We start from the raw sequence: 13870 nt of genomic DNA, 5'->3' as shown, positions 1-13870 counted from the left end.
GGCTGTCACCTCCTCCTTCCCATCTACCATACTTCCAGAGGCTAGGGTTGGAAGTGTGTGTTTGTGCTTGAGTGTGCACATGTGTGTGAATAGGATGTCAATTGCATTGCATCTCTTTAATTGAAAACTATGGCCTACCATCTGTTGTGATTGAAGTGTGAAAAACATGACCAGTTAATGGAAAGGCAACACTCACAAATGAAATAGTTAACGCTTTAACTTTCCCTGTTTCTCGACATTAGATAAGTTCTACCATGCAATGTCTATCAAAATCTTCTTATGAATCCATGTGTCTCGATACGAAGCGGTACATCAAGGGTTAACGCAGAGAGTATTGAACCTTCCAATTTATATGCTTTAGCCAGAGGTGAATAGCCGATACACTGCAGAAATTCTAAGGGCATTTCCTTGAGCCATTTCTGTTTCTCTCTCTCTGTTATTCTCTCTTTCTTCCTTTTTCTCACTCGCTCAAAATGAATACTGTATCAGAAAGTGTCAAATAAATCACCTCCGAGCTTAATCCTCCCCAGCGCCCAGACCGCATGTTCCTCAAGTTCTGAGAGAGTTTCAACACAAAGGCTCGGCTCTCTTCCTCAAATACCTTCCTACCTATAACAGCAGCCGGTGCACTAGCCAGCAGCCGTTGCACTAGCCAGCAGCCGGTGCACTAGCCAGCAGCCGGTGCACTAGCCAGCAGCCGGTGCACTAGCGGTAAAGCTAGTCATATTATACATATAACATGTACAGCGACTTTGTGTTTGATGTGGGGCCGATAGATGGAGAGATTTGATACTAGGCATTTACAGTGAGTTTGCCAAATTGGGCCCTAAACACCTGCCCAACAATGTGTTTAATCCAAGCGACTGACCCATAATGCTAGGTGTGTGTAATCCAGTTGGAGTTGTGGCGGTGTATAGGGACCATGACACATTTGACTGCCAACCGCCTTAGAGGGCATGAAACACAATCAAGGATTTACTTTAGTGGACACACACAGTAATACTAAGAAAAGTACACACAAACTCATGCATCATGTATCATACCACACACACACAATGAACAACAGCAGGCTCCATTCACATGGACAAACAATGGAAAGGAAAGTTTGTCTCACACAGTTGTTGATTCTCCGGATGGCCTCCGGATGCTTTAGCTTTCATATTGCAGATTGATTGTGACTTCTATCAATGTAATTGTCTGCATCATTTCCAATCCCCCATATATATATATAATTTTTAAGGAAATATATACAGTTTAAGTCAGAAGTTTACAAACACTTAGGTTGGAGTCATTAAAACTTGTGTTTCAACCACTCCACAAATTTCTTGTTAATTAACAAACTATAGTTTTGGCAAGTCGGTTTTGACATCCACTTTGTGCATGACACAAGTCATTTTTCCAACAATTGTTTACAGACAGATTATTTAACTTATAATTCACTGTATCACAATTGCAGTGGGTCAGAAGTTTACATACACTAAGTTGACTGTGCCTTTAAACAGCTTGGAAAATTCCAGAAACTGACGTCATGGCTTTAGAAGCTTCTGATAGGCTAATTGACATCATTTGAGTCAATTGGAGGTGTATCTGTGGATGTATTTCAAGGCCTACCTTCAAACTCGGTGCATCTTTGCTTGACATCATGGGAAAAGTCTGGTTCATCCTTGGGAGCAATTTCCAAATGCCTGAAGGTACCACGTTCATCTGTACAAACAATAGTACGCTAGTATAAACACCATGGGACTACGCAGCTGTCATACGCAGCTGCTCAGGATGGAGACGCGTTCTGTCTCCTAGAGATTAACATACATTGGTGCAAAAAGTGCAAATCAATCCCAGAACAACAGCAAAGGACCTTGTGAAGATTCTGGAGGAAACGGGTACAAAAGTATCTATATCCACAGTAAAATGAGTCCTATATCAACATAACCTGAAAGGCCGCTCAGCAAGGAAGAAGCCACTTCTTCAAAACTGCCATAAAAATAGCCAGACTACAGTTTGCAACTGTACATGGGGACAAAGATCGTACTTTGTGAAGAAATGTCTTCTAGTCTGATGAAACAAAAATAGAACTGTTTGGCCATAATGACCATCGTTATGTTCGGAGTAAAAAGGGGGATGCTTGCAAGCCGAAGAACACCATCCCAACCGTGAAGCAGGAGGGACTGGTGCACTTCACAAAATAGATGGCATCATAAGGCTTGAAAATTATGTGGATATATTGAAGCAAGACATCAGTCAGGAAGTTAAAGCTTGGTCGCAAATGGGTCTTCCAAATGGACAATGACCCCAAGCATATTTCCACAGTTGTGGAAAAATCACTTAAGGACAACAAAGTCAAGGCATTGGAGTGACCATCACAAAGCCCTGACCTCAATCCCATAGAAAATGTGTGGGCAGAACTGAAAAAGCATGTGCGAGCAAGGAGGCCTACAAACCTGACTCAGTTACACCAAAATTCACCCAACCTATTGTGGGAAGCTTGTGGAAGGCTACCCAAAACGTTTAACCAAATACTAACTGAGTGTATGTGTCACGACTTCCACCGAAGGTGGCTCCTCTCCCTGTTCAGGCGACACTTGGCGGTCGTCGTCGCCGGTCTACTATCTGCCACCGATCCCTTTTCCTTTTCCTTTGGTTTTGTCTGTCTTGTTGTTCACCTGTGTCGAGGTTAGGTTAATTGTGGGGTATTTAATCTCGCCCCACCCTCTAGGTTTTGTGCGGGATTGTTTGTGTATCTGTCATTTGTTTGGGTTGCGTTTGGTTTGTTCTGTTGAACAGGTGTTTTTTCTGGACTGCGTTCTTGTTTTTTGTGTGGCTGCTATTATGGTCCTGTGCCTGTTATTTATTGGGCTTGTAAATAAACGCCCTTCCTGCAATTCTCACTCTCCTGCGCCTGACTCCACACCCACCTCTCCTCTCCTCGGGAGAACCTGACAGCATGTAAACTTCTGACCCACTGGGAATGTGATGAAAGAAATAAAAGCTGAAATAAATCATTTTCTCTACTATTATTCTGACATTTCACATTCTAAAAATAAAGTGGTGATCCTAACTGACCTACGACAGGGAACTTTTACTAGGATTAAAGGTCAGGAATTGTGAAACACTGAGTTTAAATGTATTTGGCTAAGGTGTATGTAAACTTCTGACTTCAACTGTATATATACTGTATATATATTTGAAATATATATATTTTTAAATACATTTTCTTTCTTTACTATTTTCCCCTAATCCTACCACCCATCGCCTCATAGGAGTAAACTAATGAAATATATGTTTGTTCTTTTTTTATTCTCCCCAGTGTATTTGATGTTTCAATAATAGTATATTACTTACCGTATCCAATAGGACGGTATAAACTGTGTGGCTATCATCGGTGTGCAGTATACTTTAGTAGATCATGTGTAAATGGATTTAGGATATACTCTGGTTATGTGTTGTGACAGTGTTGTCGCTGGGGCTCTATCCGTCCCTAAAGCTCAATCCCAGGCTCCCTGGGCCATGAGCATCTGCGTGCCGGACGTGTAACCAAGGCTGACACCTCCAGCCAAGCACCAGCCACCCCAGCTATAAACTCTGAAATCCAGATTTTCAGGGGCCGCCTCTGCAGCGCAGAAACACCGGCTACACTGCCAGAAAGGAGCTGAGTCGCTCTGGCACAGCAGGAAATTCATCACAAGCCCAATAGTTCTCCTACTCTTTTTCTGTCATCAACCGTTGTCCCTGTTGATAGGTGACTTGGGACCCAGAAAGAAAAATGAAGGAAATGTTGTTGGCCCAATGGGAAATGAATTGATAAAGAATGAGTGCGGGGCTTTGCTTTGTAAGGGCAGTCCAGTGTTCTGATATGGGCCACGGAAAGCGGATTATGACAGAACTGAAACTCACAGCCAGTGAATGATAAAGTAGTGGACCTGTAAACAATATTGAAACGTTTTTTAGGGAGCTTTTAAGCGACGTTGAACTGCAGCCTCCCTGGTCCAGCACCTTTGTCTAAGATCAGTGAACTCACTCTCAGTTGTGGCAGAGAAAGATCTCCAGCGCTAACTAGTTAGAAAAATGTTCATGGAATTAAAACTGTAGATATCTTTCAAATGTTGATTACCCTCTGGTTTCCACCTGCGTACTCCTTTCCAATTGAAGCCGATATCAACGGTTCACTCTATTTGCAGCAACTTCTGCTGGGTGACAATGGCTGCGTTTAGACAGGCAGACCAATTGAGATCTTTTCCCCCCAACTAATGTGTCTCTTGACCAATCAGATCAGCTCTGAAAAAGATCTGATGTGAAAAGATCTGATGTGATTGGTCAACATTTGACCAATTAGTGGAAAAAATATCAGAATTGGACTGCCTCTCTAAACTAAGAGTCAATGTACCATTAAATCCTAATTGAATAACCTCATGGGTCTGAGCAGAGAATGTGTATTTGGTTATCATTGTGTATAGGTTATAAATCACAGGATGTTGATGTAGGAAGCACTATCAACACAGCAGTAGTATCATATGAGATTATAACTCGAAGTTTCTCCTTTTGTACGTGTAGAAGAAAGAGGAAGGAGGAAGACTTCCCCAGCCATCTATTCCCAGTGGACTTCTCATTGTGTTGTGTGTAATCTGTGAAATAAGGAAGCGAATCTCCGCTTGCTGTCTGGAGCTTAAATCAATAGCCGCTTCCCATTTATTGGATCTAAATACCCACAAAACTTCCAGAATAGCTTGTGTTGTGTTTTAAATATGCCATACTTGATGTTGTTCTCTCTCTCCTCCCTTGTTTCGCTCTCTCTTTCTCTCCCTCCTCCCTTGTTTCGCTCTCTCTTTCTCTCCCTCCTCCCTTGTTTCGCTCTCTCTTTCTCTCCCTCCTCCCTTGTTTCGCTCTCTCTTTCTCTCCCTCCTCCCTTGTTTCGCTCTCTCTTTCTCTCCCTCCTCCGTTGTTTCTCTCTCTCTTTCTCTCCCTCCTCCGTTGTTTCTCTCTCTCTTTCTCTCCCTCCTCCGTTGTTTCGCTCTCTCTTTCTCTCCCTCCTCCCTTGTTTCGCTCTCTTTCTCTCCCTCCTCCCTTGTTTCACTCTCTCTTTCTCTCCCTCCTCCGTTGTTTCTCTCTCTCTTTCTCTCTCTCCCTTGTCTTGTTCTCTCTTTCTGTTTCTCCCTCTTTCTCTCTCTTTCTCTTTACTATCCACTTGTTCTCTCTCTCTCCTCTCTTTTTCCTCTGTCTCTTTCCCCTATCTCTCTCTCCTCCTCCTTCTCTCTGTCTCCCAGCAGTTATCAGCAGTTCCTCTTCACATATTTTCTGGCAAGGGATAAATTAGATGTGATTCAGTTTTAAACACTCTGGCGTCTCGTACCCGAGAGCACTGCAATCTGGTCCTTTAGGAAGACCCCCCACCCCCCCTCGCTCTCTCTCGCTCTCTCCATCTCTATCTCTCGCTCTCTCCATCTCTCTCTCTCTCTCTCTCCGTCTCTATCTCTCTCTCTATCTCTCTCTCCATCTCTATCTCTAGCTCTCTCCATCTCTCTCTCTCTCTCCATCTCTATCTCTCTCTCTATCTCTCGCTCTCTACATCTCTCTCTCTCTCTCTCTCTCTCTCTCTCTCTCTCTCTCTCTCTCTCTCTCTCTCTCACTCTCTCCATCTCTCTCTCTCACTCTCTCCATCTCTCTCTCTCGCTCTCTACATCTCTCTCTCTCGCTCTCTCCATCTCTCTCTGTGTAGCTGGCAGCATTGTTGAGCCTGCATTGCCCATTGAAATAGTAAAATAGTAAATTCTTGTCAAAATAGACTCTCTTTTGTCCTCCTGTGCAGCAGATTACTACCAGCCCGTGTTCTTCTGGAATTACCTTTTCAGCCGCTCACAGTCCTAGCCAAACCCTTTCCCATGTCCCCTTATTATAATACTCACAATGTAACGCTAGTATAGGAAACATACCTTTGGTCATAGTAAAACGTCAAACAGACACACAGACATATTATTATGTTGTGATGTTTAGCTGGATAGGCCCATTGGAGCCATCCTGTGGTCCTTGTTCAGTGGTAGATGGATGGCCCAAGGCTCCAGGTGATGGAGAAAATGGGGTATTCAGGGGAAGGACATGTTGAAATGGGTTTGATATTGTTCTGACTGTATCTTATTTAGATAGGTGGGTGTTATATTGAAAAAGATAGGAGGATGTTGATAAATGTTGTTGGGGAAAATGGAATGGGGCTTCTCCTACAATGAACTACATCTTCTCAGACTTCTCTGGTGGCCATTGAAGACAGTTCATTTTCTTTCTCTTTTTTTTTACCCCTTTTTCTCCCCAATTTCGTGGTATCCAATTGGTAGTTACAGTGTTGTCTCATCGTTGCAACTCCCGTACGGATTCAGGAGAGGCGAAGGTCGAGACCCATGTGTCCTCCGAAACACAACCCAACCAAGCCGCACTGCTTCTCAACACAATGCCTCATCCAACCCGGAAGCCAGCCGAACCAATGTGTCAGGGGAAACACTGTACACCTGGCGACAGTGTCAGCGTGCAGTGCGCCCCACACACCACAGGAGTCGCTGGTTCGCCAAGGACATCCCTGCCGGCCAAACCTTCCCCTAACCCGGATGACGCTGGGCCAATTGTGCATCGCTCCATGGGTCGCCTGGTCGCGGTCGGCTGCGACAGAGACTGGACTCGAACCCAGAATCTCTAGTGGCACAGCTAGCACTGCAATGCATTGCCATAGACCACTGTGCCACTCAGGAGGCCTGACAGTTCATTTTGTGACCAGGCACAAACGCTGATTCAGAGAACCTGGCTTTTATGAACCCCGTCAACCGGTGATAGATTCCAGATCAGATTGAATAAACAACAGCCAAATAACAATATGGGAGTATTGCCAGATAACACCGCCATTACTCTCTTCTCTGAGAGACATCTAGGGCTTGTTATTGTACATATCATAAATGGGGTTCTGTAAAAGGGGTTTGAGGAGATCTGCCATCTCATTGGCTGAAAGGAAGCGATGGAGAGGAGGTGGGCTTCTATCATGTCGAGAGGGTTGGGGGGTTGTTGCTAGTTATTAATGTTGGTGTCTCTCAAACTGCTTCTCTCTCTGGGATGTATCATCCGAGTTGATTAAGATGTGTGAAACAGGCAGGCTCCTCTCCTCCTCCCTTTTTACCTACAGCACACTTCTTCCCTCCCTCTGTCTGTCTCTCACTCCTTCCCTCTCTCCATCTCTCACTCCTTCCCTCTCTCCATCTCTCACTCCTTCCCTCTCTCCATCTCTCACTCCTTCCCTCTGTCTGTCTCTCACTCCTTCCCTCTCTCCATCTCTCACTCCTTCCCTCTCTCCATCTGTCACTCCTTCCCTCTGTCTGTCTCTCACTCCTTCCCTCTCTCCATCTCTCACTCCTTCCCTCTCTCCGTCTCTCACTCCTTCCCTCCCTCCTTCTCTCACTCCTTCCCTCTGTCTGTATCTCACTCCTTCCCTCTCTCCGTCTCTCACTCCTTCCCTCTGTCTGTCTCTCACTCCTTCCCTCTCTCCGTCTCTCACTCCCTCCCTCTCTCCGTCTCTCACTCCATCGCTCTCTCCGTCTCTTACTCCTTCCCTCTCTCCGTCTCTCACTCCTTCCCTCTCTCCGTCTCTCACTCCTTCCCTCTGTCTGTCTCTCACTCCATCCCTCTCTCCGTCTCTCACTCCTTCACTCTCTCCGTCTCTCACTCCATCCCTCGCTCCGTCTCTCACTCCCTCCCTCTCTCCGTCTCTCACTCCATCGCTCTCTCCGTCTCTTACTCCTTCCCTCTCTCCGTCTCTCACTCCTTCCCTCTCTCCGTCTCTCACTCCTTCCCTCTCTCCGTCTCTCACTCCTTCCCTCTCTCCTTCCCTCTCTCCGTCTCTCACTTCTTCTCTCTCTCCGTCTCTCACTCCTTTCCTCTCTCCGTCTCTCACTCCCTCCCTCTCTCTGTCTCTCAGTCCTTCCCTCTCTCCGTCTCTCACTCCTTCCCTCTCTCCGACTCTCTCACTCCCTCCCTCTCTCCGTCTCTCTCCTTCCCTCTCTCCGTCTCTCACTCCTTCCCTCTCTCCGTCTCTCACTCCTTCCCTCGCCTGCCTGTCTCCTGCTCATGTGTGCGTTATTACATAAAGACGTTTTTGTTTATTTTTACGATCTCATTATCCTTTGAACATGCAAGCCACAGTGAGAGCAGGGAAGATCACATGGTCTGATACAACCTGATACTGAGCCTCCTTCACAGCTACTGAGACCATGATGTTATTAGTGGATTAATTTGTCTCTCCTAATGCACTTAGCAATTCTCCATAGCTGTATCCCTCCTTCCTCCCCTCTCTTCCCTCTCGCGCTCTACCTCGGTATGTGGCTGTGAAGGAGGGATGGTGAGTGGTGGGTGGATGTCTGACTACAGGGAAGCAGTGAAATGAATCTAGGGCTTGTAGGAAACAGATAGATTTGAATTACCCGGCTCCCTGAGAGCAGACTATGAGAGGAAGTACATACACAGTGTAATTAGATTACAGCCCACAGTCAGCTGTGTCTCTCTCTCTCTCTATTTTCCCCAGCAGTGATGTTAACATTAAGTCTGCATTATTATAAACCAACCATTACTTTAGCCAAGGAGGCTACTCAATCAACTGTATCAAAATAGCCATTTTTTAGCTACTCGCTAATCCAAAGCTTGTGAATAGCTAGTACATCTCCATAGCTAGTTGCTAAACTCAACCTGTAGCCTCATTTGCCTTACTGTTAGCGGGCTAGACTGAATATTATAGCTACTTAATAATCCATAGCTAACTACGAGCTCGTACATAGCCATTGCTAGCTAGTTAGCTAGTTTCTCAAAAATGTGCCTCATATGACCCACAGTGATGTGGTAATCGCATAGCCTCTACTTGTGCAATGCTACAGAATACAAACTGTGCTGTACTGAAACTGTTGCTAATTTTAGCATCATGTTGCTAAACTGTGTGTTTTTAGTGTGTCCCATTGGCTGACAGCTTGAGCTTCTGCACAAAGTTCACGTACAGTACATAAGCGGCTAACATTTGAATCGGTTTGGAGGAAAAGTTATTGAATTATCCAAATGGGAGCCGGGAGTTAAAAAGTGATGACTTGCTTTGTGTGTTTTCCGCCTCCCCCGCTGTGCGAGAAAGGGGATTCCGCATGTCTTTTTTTCCTGACCTCTTTTGAGAAGGAAAAATCTAAAACGTTGCCTCGTTACCACACTCTAACCATCCCGTGACATAGCCACCTCCTGGAGATGAGAGTTTCCTCACACATAAACACTGATCTCTCAGGCTTGCTAAATCCTTGCAGTCCTATTGTTAACAGAATACTACATTTCTTCACCAATCTCTCTTCAATAACTCTCTTTTTTTGTGGTCCTCAGCCCGACACACACTGTATATGGACTGGGGGACAAAGGGCTGGAGTTAATTATGTGGTTAACGTAGAAGAGTTTTCTTGGGATTAGGCAGTAGGGAGAGAGGCATTAGGAGCAGAGGGGGGTATTTGATCTGTCCACTGCCAGGAACTGTAATCCCACTTCCTCTCTCTCTGACCTCACTTGCCTTTTAGGAGGGAGTGCATGGGCAGTTACACAGGGGATAACATTTTAGAAGCAGCGGTGCCCTTGGGGACAGGTTTGCATCACCTCGGAGTGGAGGACAGGAGGACAGGTGGGGACGACACACTACTGGCGGTGTGTGTGTGTTGTTCTCAGCCTTTAGGGAACCCCCAGCAGCGGCAGTGGTACAGTAGCAGACCCATCGTGAATTTCACCATGTTCAGTTCCCCCTCACACACCCCTTCACCTGAGTGGGAAAACACCTCTATGTTCGTGTTTTGTCCAGTGTGTCTCTGTTCCTAGAAAAACAATCACAAGAGACTAGTTGTCAACATTTCAGATGTAAGACGTTTCTCAGGACAAGTTTCTGTATAGAATAACATACACAACAGAGTGTGATTTTGTCTGGCGAAGACAGTACCCCTCCATCTACAGAGCTAAGTGTTCCTACTGATTGGACATACTCTCTCCTAGCCTAGCGCTAACTGCTGGCTCAATGTAGACATCCCAGGCCCACCTCTAAACCACAGAAGGCTGGGTGCATGGCCATGTGCTTCCTGGTTCTACCTCTAGACAGGTGTCTGGGTCCGGCCGTGTCGTACCCTGGCCCAGGTGTCCAACCTCATCTCCCTGATAGCCCCGGGGCTGGCTCCACCTGTCTCTGTTAGGTGAGCCCACCGCTGATGCTGGGGGACTGTGTGTATGTGTATCTGAATGGCCTCCTGTCACAGAGGGAAGGGTGCTGCTGGCTTTTTCTGTTTGCCTATTTTTCAAGACCGAGGCGAGGCGTTTCCAACTGAGATCTCTATCAGCTGTGATTTATATGATCCCTCTCTTTCTTCCTCTTCCTCTCTCTCTCGCTTCCTCTCCCTCACTTCTCTCTCTTTTACGCTCTCTCTACTCTCTCTCTCTTAGTTTGTATCTCTTATTCTTTCTCTCCCTCCCTCTGTCTCTCTCTCTCTCCTTCACCCTCTCTCTCTTTCTCTCTCTCCTCCCCCCCCCCCCCCCCCTCTCTCTCTCTCTCTCTCTTCTTCTCCTTCTCCCACTCTCTTTGGTCCTCCTGTCCGTCCATCATTTATTTCTCTCGCTGGTGCCACCTCCTCATCACTGTCTCTCTACCTTGCTACCCTGGCCTCATATGACAAGAATAGCAGAAAGAGACCAGTGGAGGTACAAGGAAAAGACAAATGGGAGTGTGATATTCATGGCTAGTGGATGAGAGAGGCATGTAGCAATGAAAGGATGAAAAAGGATTACAGAGGGGAGGATGATATGAAAGAGGGGAGGATGATATGAAAGAGGGGAGGATGATATGAAAGAGGGGAGGATGATACAAAACAATGCACCAGGAACATGTGTGTGCTGTTTCCTCTCAAAAAGTCCCTCATTCATTTGGTAGATGAGTCAATTATTCATCACGATCAGGGACCAACTCACCCTCTTTGTGTGTGTGTGTGTGTGTGTGTGTGTGTGTGTGTGTGTGTGTGTGTGTGTGTGTGTGTGTGTGTGTGTGTGTGTGTGTGTGTGTGTGTGTGTGTGTGTGTGTGTGTGTGTGTGTGTGTGTGTGTGTGTGTGTGTGTGTGTGTGTGTGTGTGTGTGTGTGTGTGTGTGTGTGTGTGCAGGCAGATACACGTTTTTGTGTGGGTGCATCTGTTGTTTATTTTTAACCTGCATGTGAATGTTAATTCCTTATTCCTCTCTGATTCATGCTGGTCTGTTGTTATTCCAGTGACTCTGGAACAAGAATACTCCCAACAGTCCACCAAGCTGTTACTTACAGTACCCGGTGAGAGCCCATACATTGGCCACAAAATCAGTAGCTTCACTCTGTTTTTGTAGTGTGTGTGCATACACAAGCATGTGTGCCTGCCTGCTACCCCTCCTCCCTGACTCTCTCTCTCTCTCTCCTCCCTCCCCTCCCTCCTAAACTCTCGCTCTCTCAATTGCTCACACTCTCTCTCCGCGTCTCCTCTTGGCTCTAAGTATCGTAGTCTGGCTGTACTTTCAAAGGGAGCGGAGTGCGTCCACCCTCCCTAGCTCCATTTATGCTGCGGTCTGGTGTTTTGCTGCCCCGGCGTACGCGGATAGCCTGCCTATAGACCGCTGGATCAGGAGAGTCTCTTCGAAGGAAAGAGGAGAAGGACGCTCTCGCTGCTGCAGCCCCGGTTTCGTTTAGCATGAATTTCAGAGCAGTGGCGCCGGTCCCAGCCAGACAGCCAGCAGTCTGTGCCGGAGCTCCGAGAGGACTACCTCTTCCTCAGACCAGTGTCTTGGAATCCACACACTGAGAGGGAGAGATCCGGGAATCTTTTTCCATCTACAGGGACATAAAGGAAAGCAGGACCAGGGTACTGTGTGATATTGTGTTAGGAAGGAGACAAAAAGGATTTGGAAGGATCGATACGCTGTGATGCTTTTCAGAGCTGGACAGGAATAAGGATCACCTGGATGCTCTCTTGGGTGAGACTCTACTGCCTCTGCGTCCATATCCACGCTGCTCTCCACCCCAGCTCGGCTCTCTCCGCGAGGGGAGAGGGATTCTGAGAGTCTGTAGTTGTGGGGAACTGCTGCTCTCCACCCCAGCTCGGCTCTCTCCGCGAGGGGAGAGGGATTCTGAGAGTCTGTAGTTGTGGGGAACTGCTGCTCTCCATCCCAGCTCGGCTCTCTCCGCGAGGGGAGAGGGATTCTGTGAGTCTGTAGTTGTGGGGAACTGCTGCTCTCCATCCCAGCTCGGCTCTCTCCGCGAGGGGAGAGGGATTCTGTGAGTCTGTAGTTGTGGGGAATAGCTGCTCTCCATCCCAGCTCGGCTCTCTCCGCGAGGGGAGAGGGATTCTGAGAGTCTGTAGTTGTGGGGAATAGCTGCTCTCCACCCCAGCTCGGCTCTCTCCGCGAGGGGAGAGGGATTCTGAGAGTCTGTAGTTGTGGGGAACTGCTGCTCTTGCTGCTGCTTTTTCTCTTTCTCTGCCTTGTACTCGTTTTCCACATCCCTGTCTTTGCCAATCTCTGCTGCAGACTGCTCTGCTCTGCCGTCCCTCCAGGGATTCCAAAGCCTGGAAGCTGGATTCAGCTGCACCTCCATCGTCTTGGCGCTGCACTAGCCCTCTCTCTATCACTCTATCCCTTTTTTGCCTGTTGTTTTCCGATGTGAGAGATTTCATCCAGCAAACGGTGGGGATGGTGGTCGTTTTTTTAACCACACCGAGGGCTCAGGCTCTGGATCGAGAAGGTTTGTAGCGCTCTCGCAAGGCAGAGGAAACCTTCAGCTACCATAGACAGTAAACAGGGTTATCGAGCTAAGATTAGTCATTTAGTTTTACAGATGGAGGCATTTTGGTTTTAGAATATGTGTTCCCCTGATTAATCGGTTGCTGTTTAGGCTGCCAGTGATCATTTGTGTTGTGGTGTCTAGGAGAGTGCTTTAACAAAAATCTTTAGTTGGCAAGGGGGAGGGTCGTTTTTTTGGGGGGGGCTGTTGTTTTTGGGGTTTTGTATTTTTGGTGCTCTGGAGGATAGGAATAGGAAATAGGCTCCTGGAAGGATTTCGTCGCTGGATTTGAGAATTTTGCTCCTTTTTGGAAAGATTTGGTTTTTTCTTCTCCTGAACATACCTTTTTTTCCTGCAGTGTTTTTGGGATCATTTTCTTCAGGAGGAGGATCTTGTTTTTGTTCATTCTCTTCTGATTCAATTTTAATTGTGCTGGGAAGCCGGGGATCATGGGCCCTGGATCCATCTGAAATGTCGTCTTCCTCTTCCTGTCGCGTGGGAGGAAGTTGGAGAGGAATGATGCTCCCTTGGAAATCCGCCCCCGTGCTTCAGGCGGTCCTGGAGGTGGGCGGAGGACTGCTGCTAGTGCAGCGGCCCGTGGCGCTCCTAGTGTGGGCCAGCCCGGCCTGCCTGTTCCGGCTGGTGCTCTCTCTGGCCCTGCTGGCTTTCCCCTGCCCTGCAGTGGCCGCCCGCGTCTCCTCCAGCCTCAGCACCACCCACCACGTCCACCACTTCCACAACAAGCATGGAACGGTGCCCATCGCCATCAACAGGATGCCATTCCTCACGCGTGGGGGCCACGGTAAGGTCCAAACTACTTCGTCCTATTCTAACGGTCGGTGTCTCGGTTACGTAGCGCTTTATCACACAGGTGAGAGTGTTTACATGTGTGATGTGTGGATATATGATGTGGGTTATGGGGGTCAGTGGGAAGTTTATGGTCTTGAATGGGGTTGATTTGCAGTTGGCGAGGAGGTGGTCCAGGTTGAGAGTTTCCACACATGTACATCCATCTATTGATCCTGGTCAATCCACACAGACAGGGCACCCCATTGG

The 13870-nt window shown here is 47.2% G+C and overlaps 1 protein-coding gene across 15 annotated transcripts in view; it reads left to right on the top strand.

The window, feature by feature from the left end:
* Positions 1-13870, top strand: part of LOC129865839 (neurexin-2-like) — a 1012026-nt gene that overhangs the window by 676048 nt on the left and 322108 nt on the right. The window contains exon 1 of one of the 15 annotated variants that reach the window (XM_055938877.1): positions 11371-13616. The exons of 13 other annotated variants lie outside the window; for them this stretch is intronic. In XM_055938877.1, the coding sequence (XP_055794852.1) occupies positions 13286-13616 (331 nt within the window). In that variant the 5' untranslated portion in view covers positions 11371-13285. Of the gene's footprint in view, positions 1-11370; positions 13617-13870 lie in introns of those variants that run through there. One more of the 15 variants, XM_055938876.1, reaches the window with a different exon arrangement.

The sequence above is a fragment of the Salvelinus fontinalis genome, chromosome 11, assembly GCF_029448725.1.
Source record: "Salvelinus fontinalis isolate EN_2023a chromosome 11, ASM2944872v1, whole genome shotgun sequence".
Taxonomy (NCBI): domain Eukaryota; kingdom Metazoa; phylum Chordata; class Actinopteri; order Salmoniformes; family Salmonidae; genus Salvelinus; species Salvelinus fontinalis.
This window is presented reverse-complemented; position numbering and strand designations above follow the sequence as displayed.